The sequence below is a fragment of the Hemicordylus capensis genome, chromosome 1 (genome assembly GCF_027244095.1).
Source record: "Hemicordylus capensis ecotype Gifberg chromosome 1, rHemCap1.1.pri, whole genome shotgun sequence".
NCBI classification, from domain to species: domain Eukaryota; kingdom Metazoa; phylum Chordata; class Lepidosauria; order Squamata; family Cordylidae; genus Hemicordylus; species Hemicordylus capensis.
Window position 1 is genome coordinate 185,881,786 of NC_069657.1, and position 27,862 is coordinate 185,909,647.

General features: G+C 44.5%; 1 protein-coding gene across 1 annotated transcript in view; it reads left to right on the top strand.

Moving 5' to 3' along the window:
* GALNT5 (polypeptide N-acetylgalactosaminyltransferase 5) overlaps positions 1–27,809 on the top strand; it is a 55,106-nt gene extending 27,297 nt beyond the window's left edge. The window contains 6 exon segments of the mRNA XM_053259686.1: positions 113–156; positions 159–229; positions 2,502–2,825; positions 6,483–6,563; positions 11,837–11,998; positions 23,022–27,809. Coding sequence (XP_053115661.1) covers positions 113–156; positions 159–229; positions 2,502–2,825; positions 6,483–6,563; positions 11,837–11,998; positions 23,022–23,162 — 823 coding nt within the window. The 3' untranslated portion in view covers positions 23,163–27,809.
* The last annotated feature ends 53 nt before the right edge of the window (positions 27,810–27,862 follow it).

The window sequence follows — 27,862 nt, forward strand, 5'->3', positions numbered from 1 at the left end:
TTCTTACTAGAACTTGTTTTCTAGGTGTTTTTGATAGGAGTCCTGCATTAACAAAATCTGTATTTTTCCACAAAGCACAATGCATATCCCTAATTTCTGGTTCAATTATTAGGTGCCCTGTGATGGCAGGTGGATTATTTTCTATTGATAAGAAATACTTTTTGAACTTGGGACATATGATCCTGGCCTTGATGTTTGGGGAGGAGAAAACATGGAGATCTCATTCAAGGTATGATGCATCACTGAAGCAGTATTTTTTTACTTCCACTCCCCATGTTGTTTTGTATTTGCATGGACATAACAGGCACTATACAGAAGCATTAAAACACAAATGGAATCTTACAATATGTCAGTCAATGTTTCAAAATAGTCTCCTCAGGACAAACTGCATATTGTATCTCTGATACAAATAAAAATTATTCCTGTTTGAACATTTTATATCGCTATCCCAACATATAAAAATTATTCCTGTTTGAACATTTTATATCGCTATCTCATCAGACCAGAAATCTGGATGAAATGGTGGTGACAGATCACATATTGGCTTGATCATGAAGCTATCTATATTATTAATTCTCCAAGACGGGCCATGCGTGGGTACGTGGTAGAAAGGAGGTGATTGGCTGACAGAGTTTGCAAGCAGAAGCACCTGGTGATTGGGCAGTGGGGATTCCATATGCAGATGGGGGGGGAGGAGCCTGTGGCACTGTGGTGATTGGGCAGTGAGGATTCCCTATGCAGATAACGAGAAGGAGCCTATGATGGTTATGGTCAGTTGGAATGCAACTGTTACTGGTCGGAAGACGTTCTTGATTGTAGAGGAGAGGAATCTATCTATATAAAAGGATAGCAGGCAGGGGTCTGCAAAAAGACGGGTGGTGAGGGAGGAAGGAGCCCCTTCAGGAGAAGGAGGATGCCGTTGTGTGACTTAAATGAGGAAACAAGATGAACAAAATCTGTTAACTCAGGGAAGGAGGCGGGGAGAGCGGGCGGGCGGGCCGCCGGGGGGGGAGGGCGGGCGGGCGGGCCGCCGGGGGGGGGAGAGCGGGCGGGCGGGCCGCCGGGGGGGGGGAGAGCGGGCGGGCGGGCCGCCGGGGGGGGGGGAGAGCGGGCGGGCGGGCCGCCGGGGGGGGGAGAGCGGGCGGGCGGGCCGCCGGGGGGGGGGGAGAGCGGGCGGGCGGGCCGCCGGGGGGGGGGGAGAGCGGGCGGGCGGGCCGCCGGGGGGGGGGGAGAGCGGGCGGGCGGGCCGCCGGGGGGGGGAGAGCGGGCGGGCGGGCCGGCCGGGGGGGGGGAGAGCGGGCGGGCGGGCCGCCGGGGGGGGGGAGAGCGGGCGGGCGGGCCGCCGGGGGGGGGAGAGCGGGCGGGCGGGCGGGCCGCCGGGGGGGGGGAGAGCGGGCGGGCGGGCCGCCGGGGGGGGGAGAGCGGGCGGGCGGGCCGCCGGGGGGGGGAGAGCGGGCGGGCGGGCCGCCGGGGGGGGGAGAGCGGGCGGGCGGGCCGCCGGGGGGGGGGAGAGCGGGCGGGCGGGCCGCCGGGGGGGGGAGAGCGGGCGGGCTGCGCGGGGGGGGGGAGCGGGCGGGCCGGCGGCGGGGGGGGAGAGCGGGCCGGCGGCGGGGGGGAGAGCGGGCCGGCGGGCCGTGGGGGGGGAGAGCGAGCGAGTGTCCTGAGGGGAGCGCTGCAGGCGGGGGAGCGAGAGAGAGCGCTGCGGGCGATTCCACAGGCTCAGTGCACAACTGCACAGATGCTCTGTTCGGGGTCAGCTAGTTATTAAATAATCTTTAGTGTGGTTTAGTGTGATGTCTGAATTGACAGACCATAGTTACCTAGAACTTCACCATGAGCCCCATTGCCCATTGAAATCATCCGGAGAGGTTCATTCTGCAGTTGCCACCAGCTCCTCTGGTGGCTACACAGGGACTGGCCTTCTCTGTTGTCACTCCGAGACTCTGGAATGCTCTCCCTGCTGAAGTAAGAGCTTCTCCATCTCTGACAACTTTTAAAAAGTCATTAGAGACTCATTTTTTGACCCAAGCTTTTTAACTTGATTGTGACTTTAAATTGTTTTAAGGTTTTCATTTTTGTTTTAATGTGTTTTGTCTTGTTGTAAACCGCCCAGATATGGAAGTTTGGGGTGATCTACAAATTAGATAGATAGATAGATAGATAGATAGATAGATAGATAGAATACATTTCCTGGTAGCTAAATCTCATGTTCACTCCTGCAAACTGGGCAAGGAGGTACCTTTTGAAGTGGCAGCTCTCATATTCAGCAGGGCAGGGGGTGGGGACAACTGTTCCTTTTTGTCCCACTATAGCACCTCTTCCAGTGGTTATTGCTAGCATCCCCCTGTGTTTCTTTTAAGTCTGTCACCCTTTTTGAGACAGGGAACCACTCTCTCATTCCTTTTGGTATGTAAGTTGCTTTAAGATTATTTTTTGGTTTTTTTGAAAAGCAGGATATTTTTTAACAACAACAAATAAAGTGTACCCTTCCTCTTGATTAGGTTTGGATGTGTGGAGGGGAAATAGAAATCATCCCGTGTTCCAGAGTTGGCCACATTTTCCGGAATGATAACCCTTACTCCTTCCCTAAAGACCGTGTTACCACAGTGGAGCGGAATTTGGCCCGTGTTGCAGAGGTTTGGCTGGACGAATACAAAGACCTCTTCTATGGACATGCCTACCACCTCATCCTAAAAAATCTGGATGTTGGAAATTTGACTCAGCAAAGAGAACTGAGGAAGCGGCTTCAATGCAAAAGCTTCAAGTGGTATCTGGAGAATGTTTATCCCGATTTAGGGGCACCACTTGTTAAAGCCTCTGGACTGGTATGTTCACTTCCCTCCAAGTCACTGAAGGTGGCTTGCAGCATCCTCACCGGCTTCCCATTTATCCTCAGAAGAATGTTGTGAGTTAGGTTAAGACCGAGACAATGACTGGCCAAAGGCATGGGGCTGTAGCTCAGTAGCATAGCATCTGCTTTGCATGCAGAAGGTCCCAGGTTCAATCCCTGGCATATTTCAGGTAGGGCTGAGCTAGATGGACATATAGTCTGACTTTGTATAAGGCAGCTTCCCCTGTTCCTATTTTACCATAGCCTCTTTAATAATGCCTGGCAAGAAAAAATGGCCACTCAGCAGCTAAAGTAGTTCTGCTGATACTAAACAGGTATTTAAGTACGTCCTGAGTTATCAGAGTTTTATGTTTAAAAGTGTGTAGATTTTCTCCTTACATTTCTTACTGATGTATTTAAAATACAGACACAATTTTCAAGGATTTTTTTTTTTACACTTCTAGCTTGCAGCCACTAGAGTGCACCACAAATCCATTTTTTTCCTGGAATAAAATCAGGATTGTTTGTGTCTATTTCCATACCAAAAGTAACTTCCAGGAAACAGTGATGTTGCATCTTAACAAACTCTGAGCACCCACTCAATTCCAGTGTTGATTTAACAACTGTCATTGGTAGAGATGACAGCATTTTTGTATTGAGGTGGCTCAAAAAAGCAAACTCAAGGTTTTCATACCACCGCCATTATGATTTGAGCCCATATCCTACCAAAGGTCAGATTTGTCTGGCAACTATTCATACTTTATGTTCATCACACATGCAATCTGTGGACAGTGTATGCATGTACAGATCTGTACACATATTACGTTAAATGCATGTACAGTAGTTCACTTCCTCTATGTAGCCTACATTTGAAGGGGCCTATACCCCGGTTTACTTTTAAAATGAACACATGTGCAATCATTCATACAAAGACACATGTGTACAGACATTTGTACACACATGCAACATAATGTCTGAATGGGGCTTATGGCAGTGTCACATCTGCATAAAGATGACTTACTCTAGTATACTCGAGCAATCAAGTTACTCTGGTATACTCAAGTTACCAGATATTCCAGTAAGAATATCTTCTTTGCATTTAATCTTTCACTCATTTGCATGTAATTAATACTGCACTGGCTGAAACATTAATGTTTATGATCATGAATATGTTACCAATACAACTTGAAAACTGAACATGTGGAAGCAATTTTGTACTAACAGCTACAAAATAAATGAACAGGTAAATTGGACTATACAGTCATAGAATTCTACCATTGTAATGAGGCAGTAACTTATCCAACAACAAAACCTGGAAATGAGTGAAATATCACTATTTGTCCCATAGAGTGGTAACTTTACATCTTATTTATTTATTGTTAAATTTTTATACCGCCTTTCATTAAAACGATCTCAAGGTGGTTTCTAAAACATTTAAAACATTTAAAACAATATACCTCTTCCTGTGTGTGTATTCACACAGTCTTCTGATCCTACCATGGGTTGGTCCCATTCGTTTCATGACGAGCACAGGCTGAAATGCTGAGATCATTGCATTCCTATTGTCCAGTCTCTGACCATAACATGAACTTATTTCTACAAGACCAGCCTTTATTGAATAGCTGGCAAGCAGGGAGTGGGTTATTGGCATACTTAATTCCCATGCCATCTGCTTTAGGATGATTTTCACAAGAGAAGGCTGTTGTGAGGAGTGAAGAAAGAAAAGAAACTCACAGGTTAGAGATCCTTGATCAGCCACTTAGAAGATGACTGGAAAAATGCAACATGTCACCTTCCAAATCCATTAGCAAATGGAGATCTGATGACAGCAGGAGGCCTTCGCCACTTATTTATATTTATTTTTTTGACCTTTGTGTTAACAAATTACAGCTCACATCATTAACTCAGAAGAGTTTTTTAAAACTCTGGATTAGTCTTGGTTAGAAAAGACAATTTTAAGATAGCAGACAGCTGTTATGATGGTCTGGGCAACCAAATTGACTGCATAAGGTCAGCTGTGGAGAATTGCTCTCTTACCTGTCCCTCACTTAGGCTGGCAATATGGTACTGCAGCAAATAGAGATGACTTCCTCTGAAAACTGATTCACAGCTATTGAAGCAATAAAAGGAGTTTGCTGTACCAGAACAAAAAGATTTAATTGTAGGGCTATAAGCAGACTTAAGAATTTTAGTGGATTAATCACCTGCCTCTGAGCTGATTAATGAAATGTAAATACATTTGCTTGTAATCAAAACTTCCCTTTGAATGTCTCTTTGAGATAATGATGAAAGTATGAGAAAACTAACAGTTTAATAAACAGATACCATCACAGTGCTGGATGTAAAGGTTATCTTTAATATTTTCAAAATCATTCCATTGTACAGTCACATACCAATCAAAATAGCCTCAAAGGATACACAAGTGTGCCCTTAATTTTGAGCCCAACTAATTAAAATTGAGTCCAGCCAATTAGTTTTCTGTGGATTTATCTACCAATTCAAGCTTGCAACCTTGGATAATTCAAGCCTTCTCTTTGTAGAAAAAAGTCTGCTGGTCATAGCTATCCATTTGGCTCTTTTTCAGAGGATCGTATGCACTGTTTCAATGCAACCAACTCCCTACAATAAATGTACACACCTGAGAATGGAGGGCATTTGGTCTGATCTAGTCAGGCACTTATATTTCTGTGCATGATGCTTCAGTCCACAACAGCAAAACTCCTGTTAATGATTATAGGCTGCAGGTTTCAATTTTGATGCTTAATGGTTGCAGGCTGTCTTTTTAGATCAGATGCATACCAGCAATACCAACTGGTGAAATGCCCATCAAACTGTAAGAATATATATGGTGTAGCTGTGGCAGTTATTGCTCACATTCATTCTTGACTTTCCATGCCAGTCAAGAACGTCAGTCTTTGCTCTTTCCTTAGTATGAGGTGTGCTGGTTTCTAGGCATGAACAAAGGTCTGAAATGATAATGGAGATTGGAGTAATGGCTGGTTATGTCACAAGGGGGGAAACAGTAATATGTCATGGGCATTTCTTGGGGGAAGGGGGCTCTCTCAGGTGAAACACACATAGTCTATTACCTCTCCCTCCCTTCCACTTTCTCCCTGAATGTACCTGCCCACATCAGCAAAGCATTTCAGCAAAAGTAGGTAGGCAGACAGATGCTCCATTTACGTGTTATAGTCAACACACATACAATCTGTGTATGCTGAGCGCACGTTCAGATTTATACACAGTATTCACATGTTATGTTGGATTCACGTGCAGCAGTATGCTTGTATCTGTGTCTTGTATTTCAGGAGGCCTTTACCCAGTTTCACTTTAAAAATAAACGGTACAGTCATTCATACAAAAACATGTATGTGTGTACTGAATGCCCATACAACATAATGTCTGAATAGGGCTAGAGAGATTTGTGGATATGTGAGAAGTTATCCTAAAGATAATTTTAACTTTATAATATGGTTCCATCATTTTTTAGTTTTTTCTAATGATGATCCATCCAGAAGATAGCTAAAAGTAACCAATTACTACAAGAATCAAGTGTATCAAAGTTTTCCTTGACACATTCTGCCTTCTGAGCTATATTTTATATGTTCTTTGAAATCACTTTTCTAAAATTTTATTTTATATTTATTTATAGATGATTAATATAGCATTGGCAAAGTGCATCACTGTGGATAAATCCAATCTGGTGTTTGAAACATGTGATCTTAATAACAAGGTAAGGTATATTTGGCATATTAGAGGCCATATGTGATTGCTTTAATGCTGGTTTTAATATCAATTTAAAATGAGCAGCCCTATATCTGGGCTTTTGAATTTTAGTATAGTTCTGTTTAGAAAGGTTATCGTGTTGGCTTCTGTATTTTGAAGAAATGGTGAAGTAGTGGTTTGGGATGTAATTGCCAAAAGGTAGCTGGCATAGGTATTGTGGGGTGGTTTTTTTGTGTGTGTTTTCTGGCTAGACTATTGGTAGGTATATTTGGAAATAAGAGGATATAGAAATAAACGTAATTGTATATTGAGGAAACACTTTAAAAATAGACGATGATTTAAGAGTTCAATTTAAGTTTAATCCATGAGTATTTTGTAAATATTAAATATAGTTGGGTTTAATGATGTCTTTAATAATGATATAGAAATATTATTTAAAACTTGCTTAACCTATGCAGAGCATCTGCAGGCTAGTACTTGATTGTTCCCCTCGCCCCCTGCCACAGCCCCCTTCACCTCAGCGATCTCTGCATCCTCACCTGAGCTGCATTCCTGCTCCTCCTCCTCCATCCCGTTGCTTCCATCTGTTGTAAATCTGTTAGCTCGGCTAACCCAACAGGATTTACAACCCCCTTCAGCACTCCCCCTGTGAGATAACAGAAAGCAGCAGCAAAACTGCAAAAAGGAAAAGAAAAGGCTCACAAAGAAAATAGTAAACGAATTAAGTCCCCTGAACTGAACTAGGTACCCCACTCTAACAATAACTGAGTAATAAGTGAAAAGAAAACACAAAGCAAGGAATGAAACGAGCGAAAGACAGCAGAACAAGGAATTAATGGAACAAAGCAGGAAAGCATAAACAAGGCAAACTGGAACTCGGAAAAGTCTGGAATTTAAATAGCACACTGTCTGCCACCAGCGAAAGTTGCAAACAGCATGTGAGCAAGTGAGAGACTGCTAAATATATATGGCTCAAGAGAACCAGCAGCCAATCAGGCTTCCCTGAGTCATCACTTCAGCTTCCTCTCTTGTGATCTCCTGCGCCTGTGTGACTGCCACTGAGCTTGCCTCTTGAGACGCCTTCTCAAGACAGGTGAAATCCCAGGCTCCTCCCCATCAGAAATCATGTCTGGCAGCTGTTGTGAATCCTCAGCGCCAGAGTCTGGTCTCCATGCGAACTCCTGTTGCTGTGCCTCTGAGCCCTCACTAGCAGGCGAATCGTCCCGTTCCTGCTCTGACTCTTCTGAGTCAGAAGTCTGAGCCATGGCACCATCCCCCTCACCTCTCTTGGATGCAGCTGCGGCACTGCTGGCACCTATTGGCCAAGCTGTAGCCCCCTATCCCCAGTGACCTCCCCACCTTCACCCGAGCCCCGCTTCTCCCACAGGAGTAGCAACAGCAGTGGTTGACTGGGCCTTTCCTCGCTGCCACCACCACCATGGCCGCCCGTTCCCCTCAGGCCACTGACAGGCACAGGGCCATCCTTTGCCTGCCTCCCTCCCTTCTTCCATCAATGGACTCGGTAGCCCCAAACAGCAACAGTGGTTGACTGGGCCCTTCCTTGCTGCTGCCACCGCCACCATGGCCTCTCATTCTCCCCAGGCCTCTGACAGGCTCGGGCCTGTCCCTCACCCTTCCTTCTTTCTTCCCCTCCCTTTTTCTCTCTTTCTCTCTCCTCCACTCACTCCTGTCTTTCTTCCCCCCCCTTCTCTCTCCCCCACTTCCTGAATTAACAGATCTTGTTCATCTTGTTTCCTCATGTAATTCACACAGTGGCAGCCTCCTGCCAATCAAGAACATCTTCTGACCAGTAACAGTTGCATTCCAACTGATCTTAACCATCACAGGCGCCTCCTTCCCCATATCTGCACATTGAATCCCAACTGCCCAATCACCACGGTGCCACAGGCTCCTCCTCCCTATCTGCATATGGAATCCTCACTGCCGAATCACCATGGTGCTTCTGCTCTCACGGGCTCCTCCTCCCCATCTGCATATGGAATCCCCACTGCCCAGTCAGGTGCTTCTGCTCGCGTACTCTCATGAGAGTTACCACACATGGGATTAGCCAAGGGTACGCCTTAGAGAATTAGATAGATAGATAGATAGATAGATAGATAGATAGATAGATGGCATATGGTTTAAGTATTGGCATTTTTTAAATACCCAGTGCCCATTTCTCTGCATAGTCCAGGGCTAATGTGTCTGGAAATAGACAATATTCCATATCCATTACCATTTATTTTGCCAATTGATTTGTGGAACTTAGGGGCGTAGCAAGGTTGGAGTGGGCCCAGAGATGAGATTTTAAAATGGCCCCCCAGCCCCACAAAGTCCAGGGCCTCCACACACCCCAGGCCCCCAAGGATTTAAGTCTGATATTTCAAAATAAGTATGCTGCCTAGAAACACATTTCACTGAATACACACATGCACACTTCACAATATATAGTGATATACATTGAGTACTATATATTTGTGCTACTTTTAATGCCTAGAACACACTAGAAACACTAATTATTAAAATAGGACCCTCGCTGCAGATTAGCAAAGGAGACTTTCAACCATGCAGTGTGAGCCTATGTATGTTTTCTGAGAATTTTGAACAAATTCAGTAAAGTTGGATTTCAGGAGGTTTTTCACAGGAGGCTTTTAAAGCCCTTTAACACACATCTCCTCTGGAATAGAGGTGCTGCATTCACATGTTGGCCAGATTGACCCTGAAGTCCCTGTGAGTTATTGGGGAGCAGTTCACACACAAGAAAAATAAAATAAAATAAAAGCACCACACATGCTTCACAGTTCTCACTCAGCCCTTCTGGGTTGCAAAACAACTTAAGCATAAGTGCATTTATGAATGAATGAATGAATATAATATTGTTTGTTCCAGAAGTTTTTGTAATTTTCTGCCATGAAACAAGCCACTTATAGGACATTTTAGATAGGTGTTTTTTTTTAAGCCAGCAAATTTTCCAATCTGTTTTAAATTAAATATCCAGAGACTTCTCAGTCTCTTCCCCCCCATATCAAAGCCCTATGGCAAGCAGATCCCTATATATGGGTGGCGGGGGGGGGGGTTGACCACAAAAAGGAGTTCACATTCTACCTGGAAAATGCTGGGCTGGGCAGAGGGGTCTGCTGCAGAGAGCTGTGGGGGCCACTCTGCCTGCCTGCCTCCTTCCTTCCTTGGGGCCTCCCTGCAAGCCTACTCCAATTCAGGCTTCACGGAGGCCTACACGGAGGCCTCCCTGGGAGCCCCGCCCACCCGCTGATTGGCGGGGAGAAGAGGAGCTCTTTGCAGGCAGCTTGTCTGCTGCTTAGATTGCTGGCCAGGAGGACAAGCAGTAGAGAGGGCGAACAGGGCAAGTGGCTGAGGGGACTTGGGGCTGGGCAGGGGGCAATGGGGAGTCATGTGAGGTGTCTCGGGGGGGCAAGGCAGTGGGGCCCCCAGGCAACCACCTCCCCTTGCCTCCCCGCCTCCCCTTGTAGTTACGCCCCTGGTGGAACTCAATGACACTAGATACAGTAAAACAAAAATTAATTGAAGTGGCATCTCTGAAAAAACATGGTCATAGAAGCTAGGAGTGTGCTGAACCAGTTCAAACTGGACCAGCCTCAAAAAAAGGTGGCCTGTCTGAATTTGAACCGTACAGGGCCCGTTCCAATATGGACTGGTTTGACCTGGTTCAAAGGGCTCTGCTTCTAGAGGGGAATCCCTAAGGGTGGGCGGGAAGGTGGGGGTTGGCAGTGGCGGCACCTCCTCTAAATCCCGCCAGCCACGGTATGAGCCACTGGCCCATAGAGCTGGGGGGAGTGCCAGAGGGGGTTAGAGGAGCTGCCACCATGACACCACCAGCACTGCCAGTAAGATGCCCTCTCGCCTCCCACCCCATGCTGCCCTTAGAACCCTTTTAGAGGCAGGATTCCCCTTTGCTTTTAAGGGGGAATCCTCACCAGATTCCCCGTTACAATCAGAGCCCCTCAAACTAGTTTGAACCAGTTGGACCAAACTAACAGGACCACCAGCTGGTTCAACTGAACCAGCTCGCGGACCAGGAGTTCAGTTCAAATGTGGTTCAACTGAACTGCCAAAACCAGTTCCATGCACACCCCTAATAGAAGCCATGCCAGAAAGGAAATTTTGAATCCTGTATTTGAATCAGGATTTTTTTTCCAGCAAACATTGTGACAACCCCACCCGAAGCCAAATGCAGTCCACCACTGTATTTAGCTTGTGTATTTAGCCTGCCGAGCATAATGTGACTCTTCATTTGTAGCCCAAGGTGAGCAATGAAAACAGGCTTCTCATCCACCATCATACATGACTGATGCTGCATTTTGATTTGGTGGGTTGCAGGCTGTGCAGGCTGGTGCCACTTGTTTCAATTCACATTGTGCAGGGCTGGCTTTAGGACAAATAGCGTCCTGGGCAAGGAGTGCTTTAGGCAACCCCTTCATGGTTAGTTCATCACGGTTGCCAACTTGTGCAGGATTGCAAAACATAGCAATGTAACAGATCCTACGGTTCTCAGACTTTCCCAGAATTTCCCATGAAAAGAGCCCAGAACTACCTCTCAACAATGTGCTGCTTTGCTGCCAGTGCTCTCCTGCTCCATTTCTGGGATCTCACTGAACTCTCACAGGCCTTCTGCTGCTCCACTGCAGACAGTACAGCAAACAGCAAGCCACCAAGCTCAGCTCAAGGACCCCTTCGGGTGTGCAACCTGAACGGCTACCCAGCTCGCCCATCCCTAAGGCCAGCCCTGCATTGGCATAATTGAGAAGGGAACCGCTCATTTGAAACAACCATTTAGAGTTTCAATTCTGGTAACCAGCTTTTGAAAACAGTATCTCAGAATGGTCTTGGGAGACGGGTATTTCGAGACCCCAGAGGGGTCTCAGCAGGTCTCAGTTGTTGCTAGGAGGACCCAAAACTGAGGAAGATGATTTAGAAACTGGTTGCTACAAGACAGAAGGAGAAGTGACAAACACTGTGAATATTGACTGAGTCATACCATGCTGTAAAGCAATGGTATTTGCTAAACTGATGAGGGGCTACAGGCACTGTCATGAGGTTTTTGGTGGCTCAAGGCCTAAACACTGAGCTGCGATTATGTGAATTGGCAGACACCATGCTTACTCATGACACCTGAAAGTATGTTTATTTGACTATAGCTTCTGCAGTTTAGGACCAAGGGCGTGGGGGCGGGAGGAGAAGGAAATTAACTCTGATAGCCCAAGGGCAAAGCTTAGTCTATTCCTGATTATTTCCCATATGCAGAACCAACAGTTCAACTACACTTGGCTGAGATTGATCCAGCATGGCGACTTCTGTGTGGCACAAGCTGATGCAAAAGGAACTCTGGGCCTGCACCCTTGCGATAAAAGAAACAATAGTCTGAAATGGTTGCATAAATCTCTGGTCGCTTTTCATCCAGAACTCGTAAGTGCAGCATTTGCAAAAGACGATTGCCCCTCATTGTGGCTAAACTGGAAATGGTGCAAAACAAAGGGGGCCTTTTACATCATTTACATTTGTATGGCAATGACAGACACTCATCATTCAAGCAAAGAAAGGGTTTATTTAACATTACCTATAAAATATAGCTTAAAAGTTGAGGATAAGAACTCAGTTTTTGAACTCTTTCAAGGATCAACATAGGCAAACTCCAACGGGTGCAGAATTAATTAAGATGAGGATTAAAGGGGTCATTAGGGTTGCTTACATGTAATCCTAATAGTGCAATCTTGTCCATGTTTACTCAGAAGTAAACCTCATTGAATAACAAAACTTCCATGCCCATTGTAATACAACAGGCATCCAGTTTCACTTGTGTTTCTTCTACATACACAGATTACACAAATGCAGTTGCACGGTAGTATGACCATTGGAAATAATGGCTGCATTATTGCACAGCCCTGATTGTGCAGTTTTTGCATGTGCACGACAGTGCATTTGCACAGCTACATGTACATTGTGTTACAACATGCACTGAAGTTTGCACAGTATGTCAACCACTATAGTCAATGGAGTTCACTCCACATTAAGTTGGGGGCATTTGGGCAGGCCAACACATTTATAAAACATTTCCAAATGTGAAATAGGATACATATCTCATTGTCCTCAGGAAACATTGGGCACATCTTAAGACAAGTCTGAAAATGAGTCCCTATAAAAGCAGTGTCTGAAGCAGAATTCAGTGATAGTGGTGTCACATGGAAACTCACCTTCATGCCTCTTGTTTAACATTGTTGTCAATGGGGACTAGCCCCATTCATTTCAATGGGTTGAAATGGCAGAGAATTTGAAATGCTGTTGCTTACATCATCTCCCAAAAGATTGAATTAATTGTCTCCGAGTAGCATTCAACACCTGGGTCAGTATTATTCTATAGCAGGACCACAATCTAGTCCTAATAGATTGAAACTCACAATCTTGGTTTGAGAAAGAACTGTGGCTCAGTGACAGAATACACATAAAAGATTCAAGATCCAGTCCCTGGCATTTCCAATTTTATTTATTTATTACATTTTAGATCCCGCTCTTCCTCCAAGGAGCCCAGAGCAGTGTACTACATACTTAAGTTTCTCCTCACAACAACCCTGTGAAGTAGGTTAGGCTGAGAGAGAAGTGACTGGCCCAGAGACACCCAGCTAGTCTCATGGCTGAGTGGGGATTTGAACTCAGGTCTCTCCGGTCCTAGTCCAGCACTCTAAACACTACACCATGCTGGCTCTCTTAAAGGTTCCAAGTAACAAGGCTGAGAAAGGCCTCTGTAAAACCATGGAGAACTACATTGTCTAATGCTGCCTTCTACTGAGCAACTAGATCCATGTTCTCTATACTGACTAGTCAGACAGGATTCTTTCCCAGCCCTACCTTGGGGATACTAGGAGGCTGATTCTTACAATCAGCAGCAAACCTGCCCATGGAGCCCGTTAGCTGAGATTAAGGATGCGAGCAAGTGCTGGCTGTCCGCAAGGTGCATTGTGGGATTTCTGGGGGCCAGGACATCCCAACCCCCGCACCTCCACGCTGCCTGGGGCAATAGCAAATCCTCTGACCCACCCAGACCTGGCAGCTGGATTGTCTGCCGGGAAGACAAGCTTCTTCTGCCTTCCCCGCCACCTGCCCTCAAGCCCTCTCATGCGATCTTGAGAAAGCGACTGGATCTAAGATCTTCTGCATACAAAGTATGTGCTTCCACTGAGCTACTGCAGTAACAATAGTCAGTATTGGGCTGGACTGATTCTTGGTTTGACTCAGTATAAAGAAGTTCCTTCTGCCATAGCACTGGATATACCAAGTATTTTGGTTACAAAGCTCTGTCTGTGCCCAGTTGTGCCTCTGATGTTTATATTACTTAATTTTAATTATTTATTTGATTTCTATACCGCCCTTCCAAAAATGGCTCAGGGTGGTTTACACAGAGAAATAATAAATCAATAAGATGGATCCCTGTCTCAAAGGACTCACAATCTAAAAAGCAATATCAGATAGACACTAGCAACAGTCACTGGAGGTACTGTGCTGGGGGTGGATAGGGCCAGTTACTCTCCCCCTGCTAAATAAAGAGAATCACCATGTTAAAAGGTGCCTCTTTGCCAAGTTAGCAGGCAAATGTTAGATGTTAGCAAATGTTCTTTAAAGTTCTACACAGACTCAGTGTTTTGTAGAACTTATTGATACCAGACCTCATGCCTCATGTTTTTTACTCATTTAAAATCTAAACCTTGCCTTGCCAAACATTATTGTTTTAGTCTGTCAAGGATCTTTGCATTTAACAACAGATGTCAATACATCATGCCCATACATCAAAAAAGCTCATATTTAGCAGTCTAATAAGCAAAAATAATTTCTCTGTACTGTGTAAAATCAAGGTATTGGCCCTTTAAAGAAATCCTTCCTAGTGTTGATTTTAGAAATAACCCTAAACAGACAACAATGCTGAAGTAAATTGGAATGTTTTATCCCCCATCTGTAAAGATTAAATTTTTTTTTTACCAGAGTGGTTCAGTACCCGCAAGGGGCTATAGCAATTATAGAATCTGATCAATAATTTTGCACAATATTCTCATATTTTGGTTCTTTCCAGTTGTTCCCCTTTTATCAATCTTAGTGCAAAACATTCTGGAAATGAAAATGCTTCTTTGGGAGGCTAAGAGGTTTTGTGAAAGTATATGAAAAATGATCAGCTATTTAAGTTACGAGGTAGCTTGTCAGGTAACATTGGTGTCCCTTGATCGAATGCTGAACTTTGGGGTCTTAAGACCAATCAGTCCCTGCCACCATAAAGAAGTTGTGTTTCCTTTTTTTTTTTTTTTTTACAAAGCCATAATACTCAGTTTAGCACAATTGGACACAGGTGATTGCACCTGTATGAGATTGAGCTAGCACCAAGCGTGGGATATACAATTTTATCCATGGAGGTAAGAGATCAGATTAGTTTTTATGAAAGCTTCAGATGTTGAAGGAACATAGTACCAGCCCTGCGGGAGAAATGAAACCTAAAGTTATCACTGTAATATGAAACAAAATAGGTGGATTTATCTTCTGCAGAGGTAATAGCCATCCTCTGCAGTCTCATCTTATATCTTTGTCATCCATAGAGTAGCCTGTTCTTTGGGGTAACCAGGAAGCTAAAGTTACATTGGAAGAGTTGTGTGTTATTTTGTACATTTCCGTTTGAGCCTCAGACTCTATAGGTGCCCCTTGTGCTACAGGTGCTTTGCAAGTACCAGTCAAGTTAGCACCACTGAATCCAAAAAACCCTCCCTCCCCACCTCCACACACTTTCCTCCTACCCTACTCCTCCAAACAGGTGGTTAGAACATGGCAAGCACTGACTATGTGTTGAGCTGTGCAAGTGCACAACTATTTGCACATACATCTGTGCAAGTGCAGCCCAGTGCTGTACCCACTCACCCACCAGCACACAAACTTCTGAGGATGTGGAACATGATGTATAACCCTTAATTTCCCTTGTTCATTAAATGTTTGCCCAAATAAGACTTACATTGCTTCTGAAAAATATCTGGGCTAATGGCTTGGGTGAACTCAAAAGCAAAAGAGATCTAGAATGGAGGAGGGAAGTTACTCTATCAGCACCCTCATTGTTAGAATTAGTGAATGGGCTCTATATTCAAAAAGACACTACGGTCATTTTTATGACCTGTGAGAGGGCTAGGAAGGATTGGGGAGTGGGGCGGGGGCAGGATCACACCTACCTTCCCCCCAGACAATCCTCGTTTTACTGGCATTGCTGCTCATGTGCCCACATGCAGCCCGGCTTCCAGATATCCCTCAATACACCATGCAAGGAGTGTGGTGCATTGGGGGATTTCCCCACAAGCCAGACGCTCTAGGCAAACAGCTCTGTGTCTGCTCAGGCCGCCTGCAGCCCAAGCAGAGACATGACTGTGGATTGAGGTAAGAGGCCATGCACATGCCCTCCTATCTCAATAATAAAAGCCCAGGTAGCATACGCAGGGCTATCCAGCAGGGCAGTGCCGGGATCAGTCCCAATCCTGGTGTGTCTCACATTAGCAGCCCTGCCCTGCCTTGTAGGGCTGCGCAAGCCCAGGTAGCACTGCTCGTGTGAACAGCCTTATTGTTTTTGTATAATAAAGACTCTGAGAGGACTTAGGTGAGGAACTGGTCTCAGGTCTGCAGGCCCCAGTGTGTTTCAAGGTGAAAAACGCTTCTGCAGGTGGTTATAAAATAAAAACACACAAGTATTAAAATATAAAAAGGAAATACACGATCAAGAAGAACCAAAAATAAAACTATAAAAAATGAACTGACACGATTCAAAACCACATTAAAACATATACACACAACTGGAATAAATCTGCAGCACAAAACCAGCAGGATATAAGAAAACTGTTCCAAAGGGCTAAATAAAATGAATAAAAATTGGAATGTACTGAAGCAAATGCTCACAAATATACAAAAGTAAAAACAGAAGATTCTCTCCAGCAGGTGATTGATGCCACAAACCCATGTTGCCTGGCCTTTACTAAAGACTGTTTTACTTTATAAAACGATGCATGTTACTCTGCAGAGAAGTTACCTGCTGGAGAGAATCTTCTGCTTTTCCTTTTGTAAAAACAAAAGCAAACACCTAAGCCATTTTGGGCTTTTTACGTCAAAACTAGCTTCTTGAATTCTGCTTCTGGAATGTTTGTGCAAATCCTGAAGCTCTGGAATAATCTGTTCCTGATGAAGCCTCGGGTGGAACTGCATGTTTTCAGGCACCAAAATTGCACCAAAAATAGCAGCTCCACATCATGGTCTCTGTTCCCTCTTTGTAACCCACACTTCATATACTGACATCATGCATTGACGTCATTACATTGGCAGCAGAGATCATAGCCATTTTAAGATTGGAACAAAGTAAAGATAACTTATTTTGAACTCCTCGCTTGTTAAAAAAAAGTGAGTTCAGGGTTTCCAACTGTCCCGCATTGCACAGGATGTCCCTATTTCCTGGGGAGAAATTCTCATCCGGTTCGGGATTCAATTTCTCCCGCTTTTTGACTTTGTTTTACTTTTTAAAGCTGCCACTGTGCAGCAGCAGTGCAACGGAGATGGCGATGAGAGCTCTGCGCCTGCCTCCCAAACCCTAACAGGTGAGGTCGGGGTGGGAGGGCAGGAGTGTGAGCACACTGGAAGCAGGCGGACAGACAGCGGTGAAGGAGCTCCTCCCTCGGACCTGCCTTCCCCCCAAATGAGGCAGATCAGGCCAATTTCAGACCTCTCTGCACACGTCACTGTTAGTGCATGACCTTGCCACCTGAAGCCAAGTCCCCACCCCCCAGGTGCACTCACCCCCAAGACTCCTGGCCCCTCGTTCCCCCTGACTCCACCCGCTTTTGTCCCAGTTTTGGTCAATGCAATGTTGGCAACCCTATTTGTATTCCATCCCTTCTCCAAGGAGTTAGTGGCATTTTAGCCTCATAAACAACTCTGTGAGGTAGACATAGCTGTGCTTTGCCTAGGGCCATCCAGTGAGTCTGGATTGCCCATACCTCTACCCAACATTTTAGCCACTGGTTTTTAAATGTAGATAAGTGGTAATCATGTTGCGTTTAAGAAGTATAAGAATTCAGGTTAGGTTCTTTGTATGTACTTTTAATTTCAGGTGTGTCCTTTCTTCAGCCCTAATTCCCAGAGTGAATTTGTTGGCACCCTATAGAGCTATTTCTAAAAAAACAAATTAGTTTGAGATATGTACTGGTTGTGATTTAACATTTTGTATTTTATTGCATGCAGCATTAGGGAAAATTAAAAGCTGTAAACGTTTGGAATCTTAAAGGCAGTTTCCAGGAAGTAAAATTGGCCATGAAGGAAAGCAAATTCAGAGATTATAAAGATGGGGGTGTTTTCCACGTTTCTAGCAAATGTCAACTCATGGAAACTATTCTGTCATTCCAAAGATGGTTACAAACTGGAAATGGCATACTACAAACAATAACAAAAAAAACCCTGTGTCAGACAAAAAAGTATGTGTCTGAAGAATACTACCAGAATCTGTGCATCTATAGGGTACAAAGTTGTGCACATGTACTCAATACTGGGAAATTGGTTGCCCCTAAAAATACCATACACCATATAGTATGAACAAGGACATTTACTGCATAAACCAAAACCAAAATAGAAAATGATTACAACACTGTAAAGGATAATAGTAATATATATAAACTCTAAATGAAATCCTAATAATTACCAATAAGAAAAAATGAAACAATGAATGAATAAATGAATGAACAAAAAGTATATGTACACATATTAGGGGTATGCACGGAACCGCCAACTGCGGTCCGGCACTGGGGTGGGGGGGTCTCTTTAATAGCAGCGGGAGGGTTTACTTACCCCTCCCGCCGCTTTCCCTCTCTGGCACCATAAACATATGAGTAATTGGGGCGGCAGGTTACCTCCCTGCAGCCCCTTCCCCGACGTTACTTTGAAAACCTCCCAGGAGTGCATTGCGCACGCACACAATGCACTCCTGGGAGGTTTTCAAAGTAACGTCGGGGAAGGGGCTGCAGGGAGGTAACCTGCCGCCCCAATTACTCGTATGTTTATGGCGCCAGAGAGGGAAAGCGGCGGGAGGGGTAAGTAAACCCTCCCGCCGCTCTTAAAGCGACCCCCCACTCTGGACCGAACCACCCAGCTCCGGACCGGTTCGGGCCCATCCCTAACACATATATCAGAATAAATATGTTTTTGAATACTGACGGAATGATACTCAAGGCTAATGTCCATAAATGTCCATACTAACTAGTATAAATCATTAAAGATGAATGCATGCTGAATGAATGTCATCTTCAAACAAATAGTTCTGTACTGTGTCCAGATATTTGCTCCACCGATGTGAGTGTAATAAGATATCAGACATGGAAACGCCAACCAGTGCCTCAGATACTGGCAGGTGGCGGTAAAAAAAGAACATACCACCTAAAACCATATTATGGGATATATCCATTGTATTATATGATCTTTTTTCCGGCGGGGGTTGGGGGGGGGGGACATTTGGCCACTAATGACCAAGGTTTATGATAAGTCACAATGCACCAAAGCAGCATAAAGAAATTTGGCTGTGAGCACATCCACACTGCAGCTACCTTGCCTCCCCCTGCTTAATGTGGAACATATTCACTTTGCATTCAGCCAGTGGCCTTTGCATCCTGTAAACCAAAGTCCAAAGCTCAGCAGATACAAACAGAAGAAATTATGAAATTATGAAAATTTTGGAACCTGGATCTAAAGGCCTCTGGAGGCTCCCCCTGCAAAGTATTGTTAACACATTTTTAATGTGACTACACCACGTGGGACAGACTAAAAAGGATTTGGGGACCCCCAGGGGGTATGCAGGCCTCTCTTACCCGAGGCCCCCAGGGTAAGAGCACCTTTAGGTACATATATTAGGCAACTGTTTCCTGGTGTTGTAATAAGATCAACCTGACTTGATTTTTTTTTTTTTAAGACACAAACTTTATTCTAAACAGCATAAGGCCCAAACCACACGTTATGGGTGGCTGCTGCTGACCTGTATCTTCATTTCCCTGCATTTCCCTGCTAATGTCAAGATAAAGAAGATGCAGGGTGTATCATGCTAGGGTTTCTCCACTCCTTGCAAGTGACAGCCAGTGAAGTAAATCAGGAGTACACAATGACATCATCCCATAATAAACATGCATGCACAAACCAGCTCCGAGCTACTGTACACTTAAATGAATAGTGGCTGAATGTGTGAACTGACTCCGTTGGAAAGCATTGCATTTGCACTGATGTAACAGTTGTGTTTGTGGTGTCAGCTCTGGAATGGCCAGGCCCCATTCACACAAGGAAATCAGCAGTTGATGTGGCAATAATCAAGCTTTGCACATACCTTTTAAAACCAGCCCCTATGCTAGGTTGGATACTGGAAATGCTTCAGTTGCAGATGGAAAAGGATACATTATGTGAATATCTAAAACAGATACTCCAGTGAGCAATAACAGTCACTTAAATGTGATTGGCAGCATTCACTTGTGTATATTTGAAAAATGGGGAAATATTCAGGAGGATTTTCAATGTTCATTTGTGAATGTTGACATTCATTAAATGTTGGGACTCTCTAATATTTAATGTGTATTAACATTTATTAACATTAACATTAATGTGTTAACATTTATAATATTTAATATGTATAAATATGATTATGTTTCCCTATATATCACACATTTCCATTTTTAGAATTAGCTATTCTGATGAAATGATGTTATGAAATATTAACATCTTTCTCAAAGAAAGGCTAGACCTTCTCTTGAGAATATAGGAAAGAAGTATTGTCATAATAACATTCTGCATAATTAGACAAAGACAGTTGCACCTAAATGCAAAATAATCAGAATACAATCCCTGCTCATTCAAACTTCTCACGATTTCATAATACAATTTTACATCCCAGCACTTAGACTTAATTAACAAATTACCCAGCCCACTTTTCATCAGGGTAAGTGTTCTTCTACTTCATCAGCTGAGAAATAATACAATATGAAAGCCAAGATCTCCTGCCATAAGTTATCTTATATTGCAAATGCCATCTGGGATTATTTCCTTTGCCTGATAATTACCATTCAGACAGTAAGAGTTCTGCTCTTTACGTTGTCTCATCAAAGAATTAAAAAGCCATGCAGCACAGAAGGTGTAATAAAGGTCTGGTCCAAGAACAGGTGGAAATTTTGGATACTGCTCAACATTACTTTTCAGCTTATAAATGAGTTAAACATACTGAAGAAGAGGCAGCTAGAGAGGACATAATGTAGGCACCTTTGAAGTTGCGTTATAACTTGCAGGGCAAGACACGTGTATACTGTGGGAACTTTACAGTGAGGGCTAACCTGGGCGAAGACGTGGGAATGATACAACTGGGAGACAACAAATGTCTAATGCAAAATTCTAATCAAAATATACATTCTCATTTGGGGGACTCAATAGAATAGATACTTAACTGTATTGCTAGCAAACCGAATTGTTAACATGAAGAATTTCAATAGACTAATCTTCTTGGCACACAGAACACAGAAAAGCAATGCATTAAATAGCGTTTACTGAAATGAATGGAATAACTAGAGTTTTAAGAAATGTGACTCCTAGCAAGTCTCTTTGGTGTTAAACGAGCTGCTTAACACAGAAACACTACATGGGCATGGTTCCTGAGACAGGCAAGGAGTTAATTGGCATGGGGAATGACAAATCAGAGAAATAGGTGAGTTAGAAAAGGAGGAGATAGGCAAAATACATTAATGCAATGCAGCTACATTTCGAGTTTATCAGGTGGCTTAAATTAACAGCAGCTGCACATTGCTCTGAAAGCGTGCAGTTAGACTAGTTTTTGCAAGGCGGGGAACACAGAAAGCCCAAGCCCCCGAATTTACGATAAATAATAAAAGAGAAATAGAAAGAAGGGGGAAGGAATCCCTGTTCTGAAGTGGATGCTTGTGATAAGGGGCTATATCTACCTGTCCTGCAGGTGATAACTATGGGTATGAGGCTTGACCTCTGGAATTGATTTGATCATGCAGTTCTATTTGGGGGGTTGGTTAATCAGTAGTGGAAAATCGGTAGGGAAGTGAAAACTGGTTCAATATGGAACCGGTCCGCACTCAAACCAGGCCGGTTTGGATGTTCAACCTCAAACTAAATTGGACCTGATACAGACGGAGGTAGAACCGAACCTCTCGAGCTGGTTTTGGCCCGGTTCAAAAGTGGTGGGGCATGGTAAAATGAGGAATTATTTAATGCCGCCAGCCTCAGAGGATGCTGCGGCATCATCAGGGAGTGCTGCAGTGGCCTGCCCACTCACTGGCCTCCCCCACAGTCTCCCAGGGCTGGTTCAGCCCATTAAGGTGACATTTAGGCCCTCTACACACATACAGTGGCCATTTGGAGGCGGCCATGCGTGTGCACAGGCCATTTGCGTGACCATGCAATGGTCACGCAAATGGCCCATGTGCATGTACAGCAGACCAAAAATTGGCCACCATGCACATGCAGAGGACTGAAACAGCCCTGAAATGGGCCAAACCAGCCCCAGGAGACTCAGGAGGGAGACCGGCAGGGGGAGGGGAGCTTCCAGAGCCCCCCTGCAGCTGCTGCAGTACCCCCCAAAGCTATCACAGCCACCAGTGGTGGTTAGTACTCCCTTATTTTACACTATTTTAACACCCCCACCACCCTCAAATTTGGGCCCAGCTGGGGGTGGGTGGGCAAAACTGAACATGCCTGGTCTGGTTCAAATCCGGTTCAGATTTGAACCAAACCAGGTAAACCGGTTTTGTGCACATCCCTAGAAATAGGTTTTTATATTTGGATATGCAGATTGCTCCATTGAGGAACTTTTTCATTAGTGATACCTCTACTATTCTGGAGAAGGTTTCTTAGTATATGCATACCAAACCTGCTTGTGGTTGTTCTAGAGACCTGTCAAGTCATCTGATTCACTGAGCAACCTGTTCAACCCTTTTGTTATGGTTATCAAGAATGGGGAAAGGGGCCCTGATGCCAAACCTTCTCTGACCTTTCATTATTAAGTGTCTTTTCCTGTTTGGCTTGTGGTAGTGCCACTGTGGACCTGAAAAGTCCTGGCATTGTCTGGGAAACCCATAAGCACATAATATGGGCTGAGAAGGGGGGTTGCTCTTAAGAGTAGTGTCTTGCATTTAGGAGGGGGAGAACAACTGGCCCTATTCAGCCCACAATAGCAACTATCCAGTGGTTGCTGGTGGTGTCTCCCTTTGGGACAGGGCACCATTTTCTTTACATTTTTGCAAGGTAAGAACTTTTAAAGTCAAAAAGCAGTATGTGCATATTTTAATCACCACCATCATTTGTTAATATCCTCTCTAGTCCCAAGTAAATGATAACTAACAAGCTCATCAAGGCCTTGCCAATCTCCTTTCTTGTTCTCTTTCTTTAGATGAATCACATTATTTCAGAACACCTTCCGAGGACCACGTGTTTGGAAGCGGATCAGTCTCAGAAAGTCCTGAGGGCCAATGTTTGTTCCTCTTCCAATCCTTATCAGAAGTGGCAGTTTGGAAATTATTATGCTGACTGAGGTGAAAGATGAGCACACCAGACATGGGGGTCGTTTTGTAATCCAGCGAATGACAGCTGTGCAACTTCTGATAGCAAGTACAAAACTGGCAACTCACTTCCATGCTACAACTGCAACCCATCACATTAAAAGAAGCATATGGAGAGCTCAGAAGAGGGAGCGAGAGCTCAGCTGGTTTAATGTGACTTAACACAAGCCAGGCATGTAACTTTAAGGGGTGCTTGGCACGAATCCAGCAGGTGGGGGGAGTCAGAATCGAGAAGTATTTCCAAAGTACTTCCTTAAAAGACTTATGGGGCTTAACTCCCAGAGAGTAAAGCAAATGAATCAATGCAGCGGTGTTGACCTTTTAAAAACACATTTTGGAAACTACTGTTTGCTAGGCAGTTTTCTCTCTCAGAATATCAGCCTATTAGCAACCTCGTAGGCTTACGTATGTAAAGCCTCCATCCCAAAATGCATGGCTGAGCACAGGAGCTGGCAGCTGTCAAAGTGGTTTGATTTTGTTTTCCAGCTGAGTGCCTCCTTTGGAGTCATAGCAAAAGTCTGACTTGACTGTAGAAAGCAAAGGGTTGGAAAGGTTTCATGAGGTGAGTAGGCAAAGCCCTAATGCTGACAACCTTCAAGAAAGAATGGAGAGAAGTGTAGGCCAACGTTTCTGGCTAGCAAGGAACAGAAATACTGTCTTCATGAGGGGTCATGTAAACCTGTGTGGGCAGCAGCAATAAAAGTTCTCATTATTGTGCTAAAACTCTTTGGTGAAAGAATCACACAACCATACCATGTGGGAACCACTTTAAAACTCCCTAGTGATTTTTTAACCACATAAAGAGCCAGTTGTCTCTAGCTTTCAGCTGCACAGAGAACCAAGTATTCTCACCCTGCAGCCACTTGGAAATACAGGGACGTGGGGGATAGCATTAACACTTGGCTTACAACCTGGCTATGGACAACCGACTCACTATGCTGCTTGCCAGCCACCAGTGTTTGAAAGCAGCCCCTGCCTGGTACATAGTAACATGATTCCACCATTTATCTTGAGGAGTTGATTTCTCAAAACATGAATATACATACTTAAGGCAGAGTAAAGTGGAACCTTTCCAGAGTAAAAAATAAAAGCACAAAGTCAGCAGCCCCACCTGGTATATCTGCTGTTCCCACTGACGATGCAAAATCAATCCTAGGAATGTTCATTCTTTTCTTTTTTAAAGTGCTACCTAATAGGAGTACTGTTTAAGAATAGGATCCAATCATCCTCCCTTCTCTGTAATTTAATCCTCAGGGGTGTGTGTGTCTGTGTGTGTGTGTAGATAGATAGATAGATATACACATACATACAGTCTCTCTCTCTTTCTCTCTCTCTCTCTCTCTGGTTAATATGAGATATAAAAAAACAATAGTCATGAACCCGTGCTCTTTTCAAGGATTCAGTATGTGGGGCTGTTGGCTGTACCTTGGCTCTTTGTTGTTTGAGAATGGCAACCCTAGTTAAGGAGCCTTTTTGTCATTTTGCAGAACTGAGCCCTTTAGTTGCGATTCTCAGACCATTTTATGTCAGACCAGTCCCCACAAAAGGACCACTGCAGAATTGGTTTCTCCAAGGTTTGCACCTGCTGTAATCTTCAGAATCCGCAAAAGCAGTGAGACCACTAGAGTAACAGATTTGAGAATTCACATAGGCAGAGCATTATATTGCATTTGTACTTCACAAGACAAACCCTAGGTGACAGCCAAGGTTTCATCCTCCATAATGTTTACAGCCCATTACAAGACTGCTTTGTGCCCAAGAGGGCCCCTGTAGAATGCTACCATCACATCACGTATCAACACTGACAATGTTTGACAAGCCAAGCTTGCCAAAATATTGATTTGCCTAACAGACTTCACAGTCAGCTTCATTTCCAGCTGTCTATCTGATTCCCTTCCCCTCCCCCACCCTTCATGTCTAGCTACCCTGCAGTCACTATCTGAAAAATTGCACAGATGTCTGTGCACTCATGTTTTTATCAATGGTATGAATTTCAATACATTCTGTGTGCTGACATCCCATCATGTGTCACTGAGCAGGCACAGAATGGCCATATGCCACGATCAGCTTACATCTCCCTCCCTGTCATTTGCACTCTCGTTCTTCATTTGTGTAGATGTCCATTCAGTGTTGGTATCACTTATGGGTTTTTTTAAGCATCTTGTGTGTTTCCTGTGGGCTCTTGGCACAAGACACATGACAGAAATGGTCCCAAAAGAATGTGCACCAGTGCCATTCTTCCATCTTGATATCCCTACACAGAATATCCAAATGTCATTTCCAGTTCAAACACATAAATGGGCATGGCTTCAAATAGTGTAACACCATTTACCAGGATACAATACACCTTATTTTTTCTGCAAACTCTTTTACTAACAGAAATATGTTTCCAGCTGTTTTTCAGTCATGCTTAGCTTTGCATGGTTGCAAAAATCCAGGCATGCAGTCACCACAAGTGACTTGTCTGGCAGGAACATAGGGAGCTGCCTTATACCGAGTCAGGCCATTGGTCCATCTAGCTCAGCATTGTCTTCACAGACTGGCAGCAGCTTTTCCAAGGTTGTAGGCAGGAATCTCTCTCAGCACTATCTTGGAGATGGCAGGAAGTGAACTTGGAACCTTCTGCATGCAAGCATACAGGTGCCCTTCCCAGAGTGGTCCCATCCCCTGAGGGGAATATCTTACAGTACTCACACCTGTAGTTGCCCATTCAAATGCAAACCAGGATGGACCCTGCTTAGCAAATGGGACAATTCATGCTTGCTACCACAGGAGCACCTCCTCTCTGGTGAAGAAGGCAGGTCAGGGATGTCTTCTCTTCCTGTGTGAATTGCTGAAAGGAGGAGAAGAGACCAAAACACACCGGGAAGAACTGGTTCCCTCCCTCCCAAGTCTCCATCTTCCTTTTCCTCTAAGCTAAACTTTGCAAATGTTTGTGCACCCCCTCCTCGGAAACATGCCAAAGCAAGTTGCCTTGTGTGTTCGCCTCAGCCCAGTCACCTTAGATTCCTAACACCCATTTATTTGTGCTCATGAATGAAACTCAGATTGAGGGGTGTGATGTGATCATGGTGAGCTGGTAATCAGAACTTTGCATGCTCATAATGCAGTTCTCTTCTTTTGAAAGTGGACAAGAATAAATCCTTCCCCTCTGTGTGTTGTGACATAGAAGTGATTTGTGTCTTGGAAAACATGATGTCCCTAAGCCAGAGATTCACATGTGCAGCAATGGCCTGTCCAGATAGATGCTTTGCAGTGCCTACTACCAAGAGATGGCTAGTGCTGTCAGTTTCAGCAACACCACAAATAGGTGTTGCTGTCACCTCCCCAAAGACTGTATGTGATCATTTGCCAACACTGACAGCACTGAATCTGCTCAGCCCCAATCCACATTGAAATTAAAGGGATTTAAATTGAGGCCAAACAACATGTTACGTCCATCATTAACTGATAAGCTTAATGGCAGCAGTAATGCCAGAAGTAATCTGGAAGTGTTGCTTTGATTTTTATTTCTAAAAAGCAGCTATGGATGTAGCCTGATCTGTGGGGAGGGGAGATGGGTTAACAGATTTCAGCGGAACATGGTCCTGTCTTCCTGCTGACAATCATCTCCCAAGTGGCTATTAGTTGCAAGCAGCTGCTTCAGGAAGGAGGGGAAATAGCACGGGTAGGGGGGAATGCTAACAACCCCCTCCTGGGACACTTGGTCCTGAGCTAGATCAGGGGCTCCCACAACTGCTTTTTACAGCAAAGAGGCACTTCTGATTTACTTTCTCTATTAAACCCATTAATTAGTGAAGTGCATACAACATATAGCTTGTCCCTTAGTTGCATCTAATGCCCCACTGATTTCAGTGTAACTTCAGCACAACTAGCACTCACTGGATTAGCACCACAGTCCCCACTCCAGTGCCAAGAATCACAGCCCAGAGTGTCAGATGCAGTTATCCACCACAGGAATCATGCGATTGTGCACAGTATCCTTTTGTGTGTGCAATAGCTCCCATTGCAGCACCCAGTTCCCCGTTCCAGGCAGAAAAAGGATCAGGCAAGAAACCCACTTTTATGCATGCATTGCACTAACTGCCTTGACATGTGAGCCAATCCTGAGAGGAAAAGAGTTCATCCTTTGCTTGCTAGTAAGGAGCATTCTGTTACTCAATGTTTAGTGCTTGAACTGGATTAAGGAGATTACTCAGACACAGCATTGTGTTGTGTTGTCCTCTTTCCTCTATGGCTACATGATCTGCAATGGAATCATGACCTAAACACTTAAGAAAACTTGAATGTTACTTTATGCCACTGAAGAAGCACAACTCAGGTCAATTATGGACTAAACTCTGACTCTTTGGCCACCTTCGGATGTACCTTACACTGCTGGTCCAACGGACCTGCAGTTTGCCTCCCAGACCCCCAGCAGGAGACCACAAAGCGGACAGAACTGACTGTGTGGGCTTCCTCCAACACTGAAAAGAAAGCCGTTCCAGCCAATAGAATTTAAGGGGTGGGAGGTGCTTCCTCAACTCCGGTTTGGGCGGGTGTCCCAAACCAGATGACACATTGGAGCCTCTAGACCATGCATCCCCAAACTGCAGCCCTCCAGATGTTGCTGAACTACAACTCCCAGCATCCCTAGACACAATTTTTTGTGGCTGGGTATGCTGGGAGTTGT